Raw genomic sequence first — 16,016 nt, 5'->3', positions numbered from 1 at the left:
AGCTGACATCTGGACGGAGTCTGTGAAAAGCGCTCCGGGCCCACGGTCGGAATTCAGAAAAACTGAAGACCTCTCCGCGCTCGTCTTTAATTTGAGTCCAAAAAAGGTTGAAAGAAGAAGAATACAAATCCTTTTTCCGAGAGTTGGTATGATTCTGTTTTCCTTTGTTCCTTTTCTTTCATCCTCTGGTTGCTCACGAGCAGAGTCAGTGCACACGGGGATTGAAAGACCAACGACGCTCTGCTCCTCGTCCCACACATTCTGTCCAAGTCATCTTAGATTTTCAGTTTTGTCCCCCCCCCCCCCCCCCTCCTCTCCCTCGAACGCAATTCAGTGAGTATTAAGACATTTTTTGTTTTTTCCTCCAAGAGAGAAAAAAGGGGAACAAAGTATCATTCTTTGCAGTAACAACAAGGAGAATCAATTGTTCCTCTTAGTAGAAAAAAAGGGGAAGAAAGTGTCGCTGCGCATTTCTGTCAGGAAGCCTGCGGAGGCGGCAGGCCGTCTCGGCGGAGGTGAGATGCCAACACCCGCCGAAGGAGAGCCTGAGAGTCGCAGGGGCACCCGGCGAGCCGGGGTCCCGCGGGCGCTCCGGAACACCCAGCATCCGAGCCCCGGGTCCGATTGTCAGCCGTGCTAGGAGTCAATCTGTAGCGTCTCTCTCCTGCAGATTTGGTAATTGTTGTTTTCTTCACATAGATTGCTGAAGCTGACCGCGGCAGATGATGGTTTCTTATATTCCGTGTATGGAAAAACACCAAAGAAAAAGAGTTGAGTAATTGATTTCAGAAGCCGGTAAAAGCACAAACAACTGACTATACGGATATTTAAAGTTCCCACACTAGAGCTATCTCCTCACCCAAAGTGACTCTTATGGTTTAGGAACATTGAATACAGAGAAAGAAAGAAACGGTGGCGTAATGTTTCGTCAAGCGAGTTAAGTATATGTTGGTTTTGGTAGTGTCCAATCCCCCAGAGCCTCATGACAGCCGCTGGGGGGTCACCGGGATGATGCATTCAAAGACGCGTGTGTGTGTGTGTGTGCGCGGACTGTTTTCTACTGCGAGTGTGTGAGTGTGTAAGTTTTTTAAAGAAAAACAACAATCTAGCTACTCCTCATTGTCCTCCAGTCACCGTGGTCGGTGGAAGGGGCCGTCGGGCCGGTTGATCTTTTTACGGCCCCTCTCAGATGGATGCGCGGCCCTGAAGGCGTCATGGCTGCCGACTTGTTTTTTTGGATGGGGTGAACGGGGCGGGAGGGTGGTAGCTCGACAGCCCATCCCCTCCTTCCAACCCACCTCTCCTCCTCCACCTCCTCCTCCTCCTCCTCCTCCACCTCCTCCTCCTCCTCCTCCTCCTCCTCCTCTTCCTCCCTCTGCTTCTCTTCCCCACTCCCACTCATCCTCTGCTTCTCCTCAGATGTGCCTCTTCATGTGTAGGGCCAGGTGGTCCGACCGAGAGAAACACCTACGGAGGGAAAGAAAAACACGAGGAATCACGCCGGGGATATTCATCTGCGCTCCGACAATATGCATGGAATTATGTACGAGAAATACAGGAAATGAGAAAAATGTAGTCATAGCAGTGGGAAAGAAATGCAGAGAAGGATAAGGAAGAATAATAATTTACATACAGTACATGTACTAAATTACATTTTCACTAAATAACCATAATACGTCCGGTTGGCAAGTGTTGTTGATTAGTGCCACAGGCTCTGTACATTATCTGTGAGTAAGCCTCATTCCCAGCCCCCCTTAAATCCCCCACTGGCTCTGTGTATTTCTTGGGAACTCTCCATAATCCCAGGCCCCTTGAACCTCCCACTGGCAATGTGTATTTGCTGGAAACGCTCCACACGTCGGGCCCTCTGCACTGAACACTGTCTCTGGGTGTCTGCTGGGAATTCTCAGTCAGTCCTGATCAGCTCCCTCAACTTGTGTTTGCGAAGTGACCGCGGACGCACAATAGCTAGCATTAGCCACATAAGCCAAATAGCTAGTTTTAGCTGAAGACACCATCAGTAGCTGGCGCCATCTTGTTTTTTTGAAACCAGAAGTAACCTTTTTCGGAGGAGCAGGGGGCGGGGCCTGACTGAGACCTGCGACCTGCACCCATTGGACGGTACTAGCTGTCAATCACACATTATCCACGCCCCAATGTATACGGTGCTTTAGCGTCTATTTTACTCTAAATGGGACTGTGATTCATGAAATGAATGCGGTGCTGTATTGAATAAGACTTGAATCTAGCGATGGAGACCATAATGTTCTCTAGAAAATGTTAACTGACGTTTTAAATCAAGTGAGGAGTGGAGTCATTTTCTCATAGACTTCAATAGAAACTGACATCTGTGGAGTCGCCCTCTGCTGGTCGTTCGAGAGAACACAGCTTTCAGGCACTTCCACGTTGGCTTTACTTTCGGGATCCGGTGTCTATATCCATATTTTTATATTCAGTCTATGTTTTAAACAGCTATGAAACACAATTGATTATGTTTGTATGTTAGTCGTGCTAACCGGACCAGCACATATTCTAAATATCTAAAATTCTCCCTCTGAGTCATCCAACATTTAGTAATATGTCAAATTTATTGATCAAGAATCAATATCCCGGCTATATCCATACGTGTAGCTCCCATTCTGTAATTGAACTGAAGAAGTGGAGTCCGATGGAAAAGCTAATTTGAGTGAGTAAACTTTATTTATTTTTTTAAATGAGGGCAATCATACATCACGGGGCAACGGGCTTATGAAAGAGATGAGTTTTTACCAACTTCTTACTACTATTGACTGACTCTGCATTCTTAAGGGGAATATGATTCATGTCACCGTGGCCAGGAGTCATTCAGAGAAATAAAGTGGAAAGAGGCGAGCGTATCATTCAACATTAAGTCCGAAACCGGTGGACTAAGAGTAAGGTTTAACGCTTTGACGCGCAGATTGAGCGACGCGGAGAGATTTTCAACTGCTCCTTTTTCAAGAACTACGTTGGCTTTCGGCCGCATAGTCCGACTTCACTACGACAAACCAGTGGAACCCAAAGAAGTGCAAAGATGAATTCAGGCTCGGTGACTTCCCAAATACGAGTGAGACAGCGCCATAAATCACCGCCAGACCTCGGCGGCACCGCAGTCACTCCCCCAGCTCAGAGTAAAATACGACTGTGGAAACTAATTAGATATGTATTGTGAGCGTGGACACTAATGCAGACGGGCTGGCAGCGCGAGTCTGCTGCCCAGGCCATTTACCTCCGCAGTGGCTGCGCCTGCTGGGAGATAAGACATAAAAACCAGGTGCCGGTGACGCACAGTATAAGATTCGCAATGTCAAGTCATGTCTTCATAATGGAGTATTTTAATTTAATCACACCATTGTGAAGACATTAAAAGGCGAGCATGCACGGTCAAATTGATCATGAGCGATATGACTAAAGGAGAGGAGAAAAAAGCAAAATGTGGGGGAGACAAATTAGGAATTCAATTCGCCAGGGGCTTCATTCATTATTAATTAGCCAAAGCTATTCTTTGTGTTTGTGAGTTCCGTGTGCATTTACACAGGCTGTCGCAGACACGGGCAGACAAGAGGCCAAACACTCAATAAGTACAATAGAAAAGTGCGCGACCCCTCTCAGGCTTTTTAACGGTGATTCATTCTCTAAATGTCCGTCCATAGATCCGGCAGGAAAACCCGAAAAAGTCGTTTTTAAATGTTTAGAAAATGGTCGGACACATTCTGTAAATACTGATGCTCAGCATTATTGATGATTGACGATAGTGGCCGATCAGCTCACACACCAGCTGTGTTACCCAGTTCTTTAACTCCCCCCGCCTCCACCTCCTCCTGATAATGGCTTACAGTACGACGGAAACTTAAAAAAAAAAAATTAAAAAAGGCAGAATACACCTCAGTTATTGCCTCCGGCCAGGAGGTTATGTTTTTTCATTGCCATCTGTCTCCCAGCAGGATTACTTAAAAACTAATGAACCGAAATTCATAAAACTTTGTGGAGGGGCGGGGCACGGCCCGAGGAAGAGCCCATTAGAATTGGGTGGAGCGGATCCAGTTTTTTGGGAAAAAAATATTTATTTTACATGGCGAGATTTGGTATTAGACTTGGCGGCTGTATGAACTCTTTGAGCGCCCTTCTCCTTTTTTTATTTTTCATAAAATGCTCCCCCTGCCCCCGGATAATCGATTTAAATTTTCAGATTTCAAATTCAACATGGTGTGATCGAACAGTTGCACTTTGCTCTGTTGTCTGTAGCCGAGTGTTTCCCCTCAGCCCCTTAGCTGACCATGTGCTACCTATACACCTTCATCAGTGTGTGTGTGTGTGTGTGTGTGTGTGTGTGTGTGTGTGTGTGTGTGTGTGTGTGTGTGTGAGCGGGGGGCGGGGTTACCAGCTGGCCTGGCTGCTCCGCCCTCCAACAGTGACACAGTAACTGGTATGGCCATCTGTCCAGTCACACACACGCACACACACACACACACACACACACACACACACACACACACACACACTCACACACACACAGACCCTCCTTCCCATTCCCCTCCTCTAAACTCTCCTTTCTCCTCTTCATTTCTTTTTTTGTCCTCCTCCTCCTTCCAGCTCCACGGAAGCATCAGGGGGTCCCCGCTTGATTAGGCAGGATTAATGACAGACTGGTGTGTGTGTGTGTGTGTGTGTGTGTGTGTTTCCCCAGGAGAAATACTGTCAGATTGAACAGTCTATCTAATGTTAACCTCTCCATGGTTGCCACTTTTTTGCCATTCTCATGTTAATAATTATTGAGCTCCACCCACCACAGATGTGTGTATGGGTGTGTGTGTGTGTGTGTTTGTGTGTGTGTGTGTGTGTGTGTGTGTGTGTGTGTGTGTGTGTGTGTGTGTGTGTGCTACTGTAAAAATTGAGGTGTATCCTCCCGGCTATGTTAATTAAACAACTACTTGGCAGAGAGACAAAGGGAAGATACGTTAAAGGCAATGGAGGCAGATCTTTTAAATAAACGGTAGAATGCCTGTTCTGTGTGAAACTCGTCTTGTACTACGTGAACAGTAACATTCATTTAATTTGCTTGAGTGTGGCAACTGGCTTTGAAAACGATATCACCCATCAGCCTCAGGCGTCTTCGCTAAAGAGGAAACAGTCGCCATATCAGAACTGTAGTAAATTCAGAGTGCTTGGTTGTGGCAATCATTTTTATGGTCTCACTGAAATGCCCCATGGGAGATGTAGTTCACTTCTCGACTGCCCACTTTGACAGGACATTTTCATTTCCATTAAAACCATCAGGAGCTCCAACTGTCAGCCACAGGACGTCCGTACGTCGTGACTGTCTATGAAGATGGACGTCGCGTCTCCACCTCTTCTTACTTTACAAAAATGAAGCCCCAATATTCCCTGATGAGAGCGGTGCCATCTTGCTCTGTCGACGTCATCTGCGCTCGTTCGACCGATCGTGAGTTAATCTGAGCTGTTGATCGTGACGTCTCACCACTATGTTATAGCACCGAATAACTAATCGCAAACGTATCAGAACACATGGACACCTGAAATAACAGAAACCATCTTTGGGAAAAATTGCTTCTGCGAAGACTTTGATTTTCTTTGTGCACGTCCCACCTGCTGCCACTAGGGGGCTTCACTTTGGTGGCGCTGTCATATCGTCTATCCGTAGATAAACTCACTGACCGCTATAAAAAAACAAAAATGAACGGGGCCTTTATCTCAGAGACCCGAAAATAACTTCAGCCACTTTCACGCAGACTTTGAAGTCGACAGAGCCTATTTGTGCCGTTGTTACATCTGTGCACTTACATGTTCATATGAGTCGATATGACTCAGCATCTAAAGGTTCTCCGGTTCTGTGAGCACGTTTCTGTTGTGTTTCTACATACTGTGCATATATGTGTGTGTGTGTGTGTGCCAGAAAGGAGCTAATGCAGTCCCAGCTCTCAGCCAGGATTAGAAGCTTCCAGCAGGTTTCTGGAGGGTTTAATGTCTAAAACCCAAACTAGAGGGAACCTACAACAGCCAATTACACTGTCTCCAGGGCAAAAGTGCTCATGTGTGTGTGTGTGTGTGTGTGTGTTTCAGATAGGTAGTGCAATCACACACGCACACACACACACACACACACACACACACACACACACACACACACACACACACGCACACACACAGTGTATATTAAAGTGGAGCTGGCATCTGGTGCCACTCAATTAGCTGCGACCAGTCTGCCAATAGCCAGAATCCATTTAACTGTCAGTACAGGGGAATGAGTAAGCACACACACACACACACACACACACGCACAGGCAGGGGCACACACACACACACACACACACACACACACACACACACACACACACACACACACACACACACACACACACGCACTCACGCGCACACGCACCACCTTGAGGACCAAACACCGGCCTGAGACGATGTGACTCTCTCCAGACTCCCTGGCCTTCGGCCACGAGTTTGATTTTAGTTTTACAGACACGGCGTCTCATCTTCTCTTTCAACCTTTGCTTTTTTCCACCGGGAACGCGTCGGACGGGAATCGTTGACAAAAACGCTTCGATCAGTGAGTGAAATCTTCCACCGACGACCGGAAAACAGGACTTGGACGCGAATCATTTTCCAGTCCAGGGACCAAATGTTTGCCTCACATACGTTCCCGTGGCTTCCACATAACGTTGAATGCATTAACTTCAACTAGAGATAATAACTTTCTTCATTACAGTCACTTGACTGCCTCCTATGAGCTACAGTCTTGAACCTTACATCAACTGTTGAAGGGGGGGGGGAAAGATTTCTCAGAAACTCCTCACGTCTCTTCTAAACTTCTTGATGAGCCATTAGTCTTCAACCCGTGTATTTAAGGTGATTTGAGTTCTGCATAACAAGAGAGATGTGAAATTTATGGCAGATAACTGCGGCTTCTGTGAAAGCCGGGTGAGATGCATGCGGAGCCGGGCTGAAATGAAAAATGTTTGTTTTATCTATAATGATTCAGAGGTTGTTGGATGCATCACCAAGCACCAAGGCACTTTTTATCAAAAGAAATATATAGATATATTTGTTATACAGCGGTACAGCCGCCAACCGTTGTCTCCATTACTCTGCTGACGAGCAAGGGCCGAGTTATGTTACTCATTTAAAAAGTCTGTATCATTTAGATCATTGATTTTGAAAAGGGGCCTTAAAGAGACAGGAGCTTAAAACCAAGTGTTTCAGTCAGAGGCTGGAAAGAGGAGCTGCAGGAATGTACAGTATGAGGAAACGGACGTGTTTCCTGAACATTAGAGCGTGTAAACCTTCTCAAGCAATAACCCAAATCAAACTTATGAAACTGAATATGAAAATCTTTGAAACCTCTCCTCGGCTTCACACTCTCATCTTGCGATATCGAGCAGTTTTATGTTTGATACATATTCTGGGTAAGACGGTAAACGTACGTTCACACGGTATCGGATATGATCGAGTTCCCGTCTGGGAAAACTCACATGAAATCCGACGCAGGTCGGAAGAAACAACAACTCTGAGAGTGAGCGGAAATTTTGGCACTTTTATAATAACTGAACATCTCTGTTGCACAAAACAAAAATACTGTTACACGTCACGTTGGGCTTTGGAAAGTTGTGATCTTCATCTATTGCTATTTTCTGACATTTTTTTTAACAATATTAAAGATTAAAAAAAACAATTCGTTGATTTTTCTTTCAGTATTGTTATAGTAGAAAGGGCCGAGGTGTTTCTACTATAACATGAACGATGGCTCACGTCAGTCAGCCAAGCGTGCACGGCACCAGATAGCGAGCAGGTGAATGGACGCAGCCGTCACTCACGTCAGCGTCGACACCTGAGCTCTTCCGACTGTGACGTGTCAAAATGAAGTAATTATCAATGACTTGGTTTGTGACTGGGGTTGTCGGGGGAAACACAAGTTGAACACAATGGGCCTCGACAGATAAAGGCCATCGGTCGGTGTCCTGCACGGCGTGTGTTTCGATGCCGTTGCCGTTGCCTCTGCGTGCGTCAGTGGCCGTGTGTGTGTGTGTGTGTGTGTGTGTGTGTGTGTGTGTGCGTTTACCTGTCGCAGTGGTTGCACTTGAATGGCTTCGCTCCGGTGTGTTTGCGGTAGTGTCGCGTCAATTCATCACTGCGGGCAAAGCGCCATTCGCAGCCCTCCCATGAGCACTTATAGGGCTTCTCACCTGAGAGAGAGAGAGAGACAGAGCTGTGAGGTGAGGTATGACAATTTCTACATCTAATTTCACACGTCAAAACAGCTATTACGTCTACAGCTGTTCACTAATAAAGGTTACAACCCCAGGCTTTTTAAAAAAAAAACCCAACCCTCTCACACACACAAACGCACGCACGCGCACGCGGCCCGGGGGCCAGCCAGGCGGACCAGTTTTAACACAACAGCCATGCGAAAGGAGCCAACACACTCAATTAACTGTAAATGAAGTCTTTCAGCACCGCGGCGTGTTAATTCATAATCCCAAATTCACCCTGAAATGAATCTCGTTTTGTTCACCTCCATCACCGAGAACCCCCCCCCCCCCCCCCCCCCCCCCCCCAACCCCTCCCCCCTACCCACACACTTGCACGCACACACACCCTGAGGTGGTGGGATCTGAAATGTAAATGAAGTTTCGTCCCCCAGTTCACCAGATGGGAGAAGAGATGCTCTATTGTTCTCAGCCTGTAGTTATCTCTCCGTGATAGAAAGCCTTCCAGCTGTGTGTGTGTGTGTGTGCGTGTGTGTCTTTTGGTTTGAGAGGTGTGTGTGTGTGTGTGTGTGTGTGTGTGTGTGTGTGATACTTAGGAGCAGACCGTCTTCAGATGGGACTCGATGATGTCTGACTGCCTGCATGAGAGCGTGTTTCTCCGCAGCACCTTTTTACAGAGGGAGATCCAGACATACACATTCCCGTTGACACGAGGCCTCGCGACGCCGCCTGCGCCTGTTCACGTTCAAGCCCCAGCAAGTTGGCGAGCGAGGTCGCGCCTGGAGTGTGTGATTCTGGATCGTACGCTGGGATCAGAGGTGTGGCGTGTAACACAACACACACATCGATCCAGCGCTGGGACTAGCTCTGCTGCTGGCACAAAGGTGGAACAACAACTCCATCCTACTCTGCATTTGTACATGTTCATGGAGCATAAATATACAGAACAGCGAGGGGGGAATAAAGGTGCAACATACCTGCCTTGAGCAGGCTCGTGTGTGTGTCTGTGTGTGTGTGTGTGAGTGTGTGTGTGTGTGTGTAGGGGCCTCAGAGGAAACTGCAAGTCTGACCTTCCATCAAATCACCGCCCCAAAAAAACATTACAACAACTAATAATGTAATAATGAGAAGAATAAAAAGAACAATAAATTCTCCCTTATTAAGCTGCTCCGATCGTCAATCAGCGGAATGTGAGCAGAAAACACATTTAATTCCTAATGAAGATTTATCCCTTCATTATCGACTCCTCGTGGGGCGAGAGCCACACAAGCCCACACTCGGCCTCAGCGAGCTCTTTAATATGTCACAGTATGGGCACTTGAATTAGGTCTAATTAAGTCAGCAGATCTATAACGCAGGGCGCTAACGAGCAATATCCGCATTATATATATGACACTGCGGTAGAATGTAGTTTTTCTTGCACATCCATATGTCTGTGTGGCTGCGTTGCGGCGTGCCCCGGCGTGAATATGAAGCATAATCCCAGGAAGTACAGTTTTTATCAAACCCACCGCACACAGTGTCTCACAAGCACCCGTTTGATAACTCTGGAAAGTTTGTTACGGTTGCAATCACGTGGCCCTTTTCACTTTTGCTACAGAGAAACGTGGTGACGTCAAACCTCGAGCAGAACAATGACAGCCCGACCCTGAGAAAGGCCGCAAGTCTGAAATGCGTCGGTCTGACCAAAAAAACCTTAATTACAATGTAACTACAAGTTCCGTGCAGATGGGCGTTTTGTCCTCGACAGACGTCGACGTTCACCTTGGAAGTAACTGGAATTGTGCAAATATTCCCTCCACTACTGTCACAAAGTGGTCTAACACAGTTATGTGACCTTGCACCGCGTTGGGGCAAGAGTTGAGCCTGGTTTGTTCCCAGGACTAAAATGACACCAAGACACTCACTTTAAGTGATGTAATTGTTGTGCCAATTCCAAATATTAAAAATATTGCTGGGCGACCTGTCCAGGGCGAACTCCGCCTCTCGCCCAATGTCAGCTGGGATTCGCTCCAGCGCCCCTGAATGTATAAAGCCGTATAGATAATGGATGGATGGACATAAATATATCGTTAAAGAGGAAACACTTAAAGACACAGACCTTTGTCCACTGTGTTGGGGAAAAAAGGGGCCAAACCTAATTGCCGACCTCTAGTGTGTGCCACTCAGTGTTGTGTGTGTGTGTGTGTGTGTGTGTGTGTGTGTGTGTGTGTGTGTGTAAACTGAGGGGTGGCAACTATAATTGGGATCTTAATGGGGACTAATACTGCAGCTTACAGTCAGACTGCCAGATGTCCCAGCAGCCCCTCCACTCCCATCACGGCTCACACACCGGTCTTCATATAAAGAGAGAGAGAGAGAGAGAGAGAGAGAGAGAGACACACACACACACACACACACACCGGTCGAGAGCAAAGTGGAACTAATGTGAAAACTGAAGCATTTTCCTGATGCGGTGGAATCGTATCAGGATGCTTTATAGAAAAAGCCCGCATGCAAAAGAATACGTCAGTTATTAAGAGCATCATGAGTTTTGCACCTCCAGAACACGTGATGAATTTCTCTCTTCTCTGCCAAGGTCGTCTCCTCCTCCATCGAGTTTCGTTCAGCGACTGCTGAGACGAAACTCCGAGAGAGGCTTTTCGTTCGTATGCATATAACCACCCGCATCTCAGTTTTTCAGTAATTCAGCTCTGCTGGTGCCGTGCTGCTCTCTGACAGCTGTTGTCTCCGACGGAAAAGCAAACAAACCAATCGAAACACTGTCTGCGGGATAAACAATGTGCTCGTCAGCGCCAGGAAAACAACCAACAAAAGCAAATGTTAATTTTCTCTTCTTTTTTTTCTTTGTTTCAACCACTGACACAGCCGAAATGACTGAAGCGGGTGGGATTGTTATGTCACTTGCTTTCGATCGGTTATGGAAATTAAAAGCATAAGCAGAAAAAACACAATAGTCGAAGGAATGGAACTTGACATTTTGAATCGTTGAGGTAAATTCAGACGCAGCGTCCAATTTTAATTTTGCTCTGTTTTTTGCTCTGTTTACCCAGAAACCCCCCCAGTCATACCGCAGGGCAAAAAAAAAAAAAAATCCACGTTGCATACAAACAGTAAAAGGAAAAAACTGAACACGAGCTCGAGTTTGTGAACTTCGGAATAACCCAACCAGCAGAAACTTTCACCTTCACAGGTGCCGCGCGGCTCCGGGAGCAAAGTGATGCAACGACAAGTAAAAGGCGATGTGTTACAGGAACATCCCACTGTGAATTATGCCCCGTTTCCCTCCGGATTTCCCCCCCCCCCCCCCCAGTTCCCGTGTCTCTTTGAACGGAGTCATCTTTCATCCGCCGACGCCGAGTGTCTGCGGCGCGGGTGACGCGGCGTTGTTCTGGGAACCCAAATGAATTCCCCATCACGCGCTCGTGCTCTGCGGGATTTGCATATTCAAATTTCCTTTTCCCAGTCAAATCCTGCGGAGTTGGTTTACTGGTTTTCTACAACAGGGATTTGGACTCGGGTTTTGTTTTTCTGTCTCACCATTGTGCAGTTTTTCTGGGGACGCGGGCCTTTATCCTGCCAGACGTGCCTACGCTGTCTGTTGTGTCTGTGGACAGGGGACAGTATCCTGGCGTTCAGGGGAGGGAGGTGTAACCTCCTCTGTACTTCACTGTATTTTCTTCATTAGGGATATACACAGTTTTTTTCTCTCCACTTTTTTGATTTGACACATTTTGTGCTATTGAACATGTAAAGAAAGTTGTATTTCGGCAGCGCTACAGTCAGCTGGGCCGGAAGACTACAAGTTCGGATAAAAACAATGTTCCTCACAATATTTACATGCATCTTTCCCTCTGTAAGTGTTTTGAATCTCAATGAAAGTTTGAGTTCACGCCATTTTCTAGGGCTGAAACTACCGATTATTTTCACTGTCGATTCATCTGTGGATTATCTTCTGGATTAATCGATCAGTTGTTTGGTCCGTAAAATGTGGCGATGGTTGAGTTGCATTGTGGGTAACGCAGGTGTCAGGCTTTGATGAAGGAGCATGTTTCCAAGGCCACATCATAGATGAACGGCATTGCAGAAGGTTTGGAGCTCGGCTGCCAATTAGATGACGATAATGAAAAAATCTTGACCGCGCGTGGCCACAAGGTTTGAGCGAGGAATTTAAGAGTGAAAGAGCTGAGTCGAGGCAAGGTTTCTCTGTGTTACCAGGAAGAACCTTGTTATGAAATAACTGCTCCTTTGACTTGAATGTGGAGACTTTTCCCTTTGGAAGAAAAAGGGAAGGTGGTGGAAACTCTGGAACAAATGAAACGGACTTCATCTTCCGGCATGTGCCGGAATCTCCCAGGAGGAGCTTGAGGAACTCGCTGGTGATAAGCGTCGGCTCCCCGGTGCACCAACGTGATGTCGCTGTGACCATGAGCAGGACCAGGAGGGACGGTCGGTCCACAGATTCCAAACAAAGACCGATTTCAATACTTGAAAGTTACAAAAACCTCTTCTTTTTGTTTATCTTGTTGGATTTATACTTCACATAATAATCACTCATTTTTATAAAGATGTCTACCAAACAATAAACTTTACTATAACAGATGACAGTAGCAATAAATGTTATATTTATGAGATGGGGAAAAAAAATACTGCTGCAGTCCAAGTAAGAAAGTTTACTGCTATGAAATTAGTTTTTCCTTATTTGCAGACATACTCATCGATGCCAGTGTAACTGTGACAAGTAAAGTCACATATAGTTATTTCTCTTTTCCTGTTACTATGGTAATTGAAAGGGATGGATTAACCTGGAAGAGACCAAGACCAAATCATTTTTTTCCAGATGAGTTTTGTTTGACTACATATATTCACCCATTTACTTTGAAAGTAAAACAGGAAGTGCTACATGTATTACACTTATGGTACAGCTGTGAAGCTGCGATCATTCATGTTGAACGTTCAGGGGCGGTATCTGCATGTGTGAGTCCCCCTGTTCACTCCACATTGTCCTTCACAGTCCGGGGACTGAATACGCGACCAATATTTTCCAATGTACAATAGCAAACCACTTGGCAGCTTATCCTTTGAGGCCTGCTGGAGAAATACTACACTCTCAACCTGCGTGTGTGTGTGTGTGTGATATGGGGTATGAGTGGGGGCCGCAGGTGCCAGACAGGCGGCCGTTTCACACCCGTCTTCTGTAATTGGCCAGAGCACCCCATCTTCCTTCAATAGCCCCCCCCCCACCTCCCTCCCTTAAGCACACACACACATAGTGTTGGAGAAATGAAGCAAGGCCAGCTCGGGCCTGACGCCACGGCAACCATGACGCCAGCCAATTATAGCACGGCAAGGCAAGGATGCGTGATAAAGTCACCTAGCAACTGAGGGGAAGGGGGGGTTGGGGGTGGGGGGGATGTAAGAGAGAGAGAGAGAGAGATTAACAGGCATGGACAATCCACCAGCCACCAACCAATTATGGAAGAGTGTGATGCAGTTGCCTGGCAACCCAAACTGAATGAGCAAGAGGAGAGAGAAAGACAGAAAAGGTTGGAGGTTGGATTCGGTGGATGTAGAGGGGTATAGAGGTATATATGTGTGTGTGTGTGTGTGTGTGTGTGTGTGTGTGTGTGTGTGTGTGTGTGTGTGTGTAGGTCTGGGGTTGCAGCAGGGTTTTTGTTTTTTTTCCTGAGTCCACATGAAGCTGGGGTGGGGGCCAGGGCAGAGGTGGAGGTCCTGGAAAGTCAGACTCAAGCTGGAGAGACTGCACCAGTGACCCATGAACTACACACCACGTTTTGAAATGCCATGAAGTAAAAAATTGAACAAATATTGTGTGCACAGTTCAGCGCTGCATCCCTGAAAAATTCGTACTGACTTTTCCCATAACCCCGGAGTTTACAGAGGATCCACAGCTGTGCCCGGAGGTCTGAGTGCACTCACACCTAAACGCAAATTTATCACAATGGAATAATTTGTTGCCCTTGGACACAACAACGAAGACGCTTTGTCTATTATACCATAACACTGCTACAGTGTTATTTGCACCAGAGATTAGTATTTCTTTTCCTTTGTTTGTTCTGGATGTGCTACAATGCGTCTCTGTTTAATTTCTGTAATGGAAGCCATATCATCCTACGCGTTCATATAAGCTAAAAGTTAATATATACACATCCACATATTGTTTCAGGTTTGTTGGCCGCACACTGAGATGCTGCTCCCCCCCAAAAGATTTAAGAGTGAAGTGCAGCTAATACTTTTGAAAGGCAACAATTTAACACTCCTTCCAAAACCGCTTATCTCCATTCAGAGCCAAATACGTGGTTAAGTATATTGTTTTGGGCTGCCGCTCGATTAGCAAGGAGGATAATGTTATCTACCGTTTTTTTTAGAGATCCAACCAGATCCAGGAGAGAAGCAAAAAAACACAACAACCTGGAGAGCCAGAGAAAACCTGGCTCCGACTCAAGAGCAGCGCTGCCTTGGGACTTGAGCGATTTGCTAAATTAATTTATGCATCCTCACCAATGTTACAACTCATCCCTAATTGAACGTTTTCAAACGAGAAGATAAACCTTTAATTCACATCATAACTGCAGCTGAGAGGCGTTGTTTTTGGATACGGAAAGAAGGAACACAATTAGCAACATTAATGAGGAATCTGCTGCGCATGTACATTGTGTTTCCTCGCAGACCTTTTCCTTTAGCGATGTTTCTAATTGCCTCCGGTGTGCACTATGTGGCAGTAAGTGTATTGATGCTGTGCAGGCATTCTACAGCCGCCGCTCCTCCCGATGTCTCAGCCACGCTAATCCCTCCCTACATGTATGTTCAATGATTTATGGTCATAATAACTCAAAAAAGAGGATTAAGCTAATTAAACCACAGCGCTGTGCTTGTAATGAACACATCGGGAGGGAATACACCGCCCCCACATCTATACACCCACACACACACACACACACACACACACTGCAGTGTCTTCAGGGTGTTTTAATTTTCCTCGCTGGATGATTCTACTTTTGAAAGCTCATTGTTGGTTAGCATGACTCGACTGTAGAATCATCAGAATCAAGATACGGCAGCTAGAGGTCCTGCTGACAGACAAATAGCTCCTCCTTTTTTGGATTAGTTACAACAAAGCTGCATCTGTGGGGGCCCCCCGGCTATGGTAGGTGCTGCCCCAGAATGTAATGCCATACTTAAAGTCATGCAATGGTCACTGGGATCATATAATCCTGTAACACGCTGGATTAATGATGCCAAGGTTGCCAGTATTAATACACTGGAGGTCTGCGGGCTATGTATAGTAATCCCGGTGAACACCAAGAAAAACTGCAAACAGAGGGAGATGACAACTCGAGGCCACGGGCCCCTCCAGAGACTCGAAATGTTGCCGTGGTTAAAGCCAAAAGTTGAATAATGCTAGCTTCAGGTGGTACAAGTGTGCACAGGCCTCGTGGATGATGGATTCAGCCTCAGGTGCTCAAGGCTCAAATGTGTCCAATGCAGAAACTCAACTTGAAAAATACATCCATCCACCCATTACTATACTGCTTATCCTTTGAGCGAGGTGGGGGGAGCCAATCACAGCTGACAGGGTGCGAAAGGTCTGGTAACTTTAAAAACACATGAATGGACACTGAATCTAAACAACCTCCAATATGAGCAATCGTTTACATTTACGAATGATTAAAAAAAACCTCAATTCTAAGGTGATATTGATATATCTACCTGCTTATCTTGATGAATTGAGAAAAAGTTGAA

The 16,016-nt window shown here is 46.2% G+C and overlaps 1 protein-coding gene across 1 annotated transcript in view; it reads right to left on the bottom strand.

Moving 5' to 3' along the window:
* Positions 1-310: 310 nt before the first annotated feature.
* klf7b (Kruppel-like factor 7b) overlaps positions 311-16,016 on the bottom strand; it is a 53,378-nt gene continuing 37,672 nt past the window's right edge. Inside the window, exons 3-4 of the mRNA XM_035603856.2 lie at positions 8,105-8,228; positions 311-1,467 (exon numbers count right to left, since the gene is read on the bottom strand). Of these exons, the coding sequence (XP_035459749.1) occupies positions 1,416-1,467; positions 8,105-8,228 (176 nt within the window). The 3' untranslated portion in view covers positions 311-1,415. The remainder of the gene's footprint in view (positions 1,468-8,104; positions 8,229-16,016) is intronic.

Source organism: Scophthalmus maximus, chromosome 14 (genome assembly GCF_022379125.1).
Source record: "Scophthalmus maximus strain ysfricsl-2021 chromosome 14, ASM2237912v1, whole genome shotgun sequence".
Taxonomy (NCBI): Eukaryota; Metazoa; Chordata; class Actinopteri; order Pleuronectiformes; family Scophthalmidae; genus Scophthalmus; species Scophthalmus maximus.
Note: the sequence above shows the minus strand (reverse complement) of the source record. Positions and strands in the feature narration are given on the sequence as shown.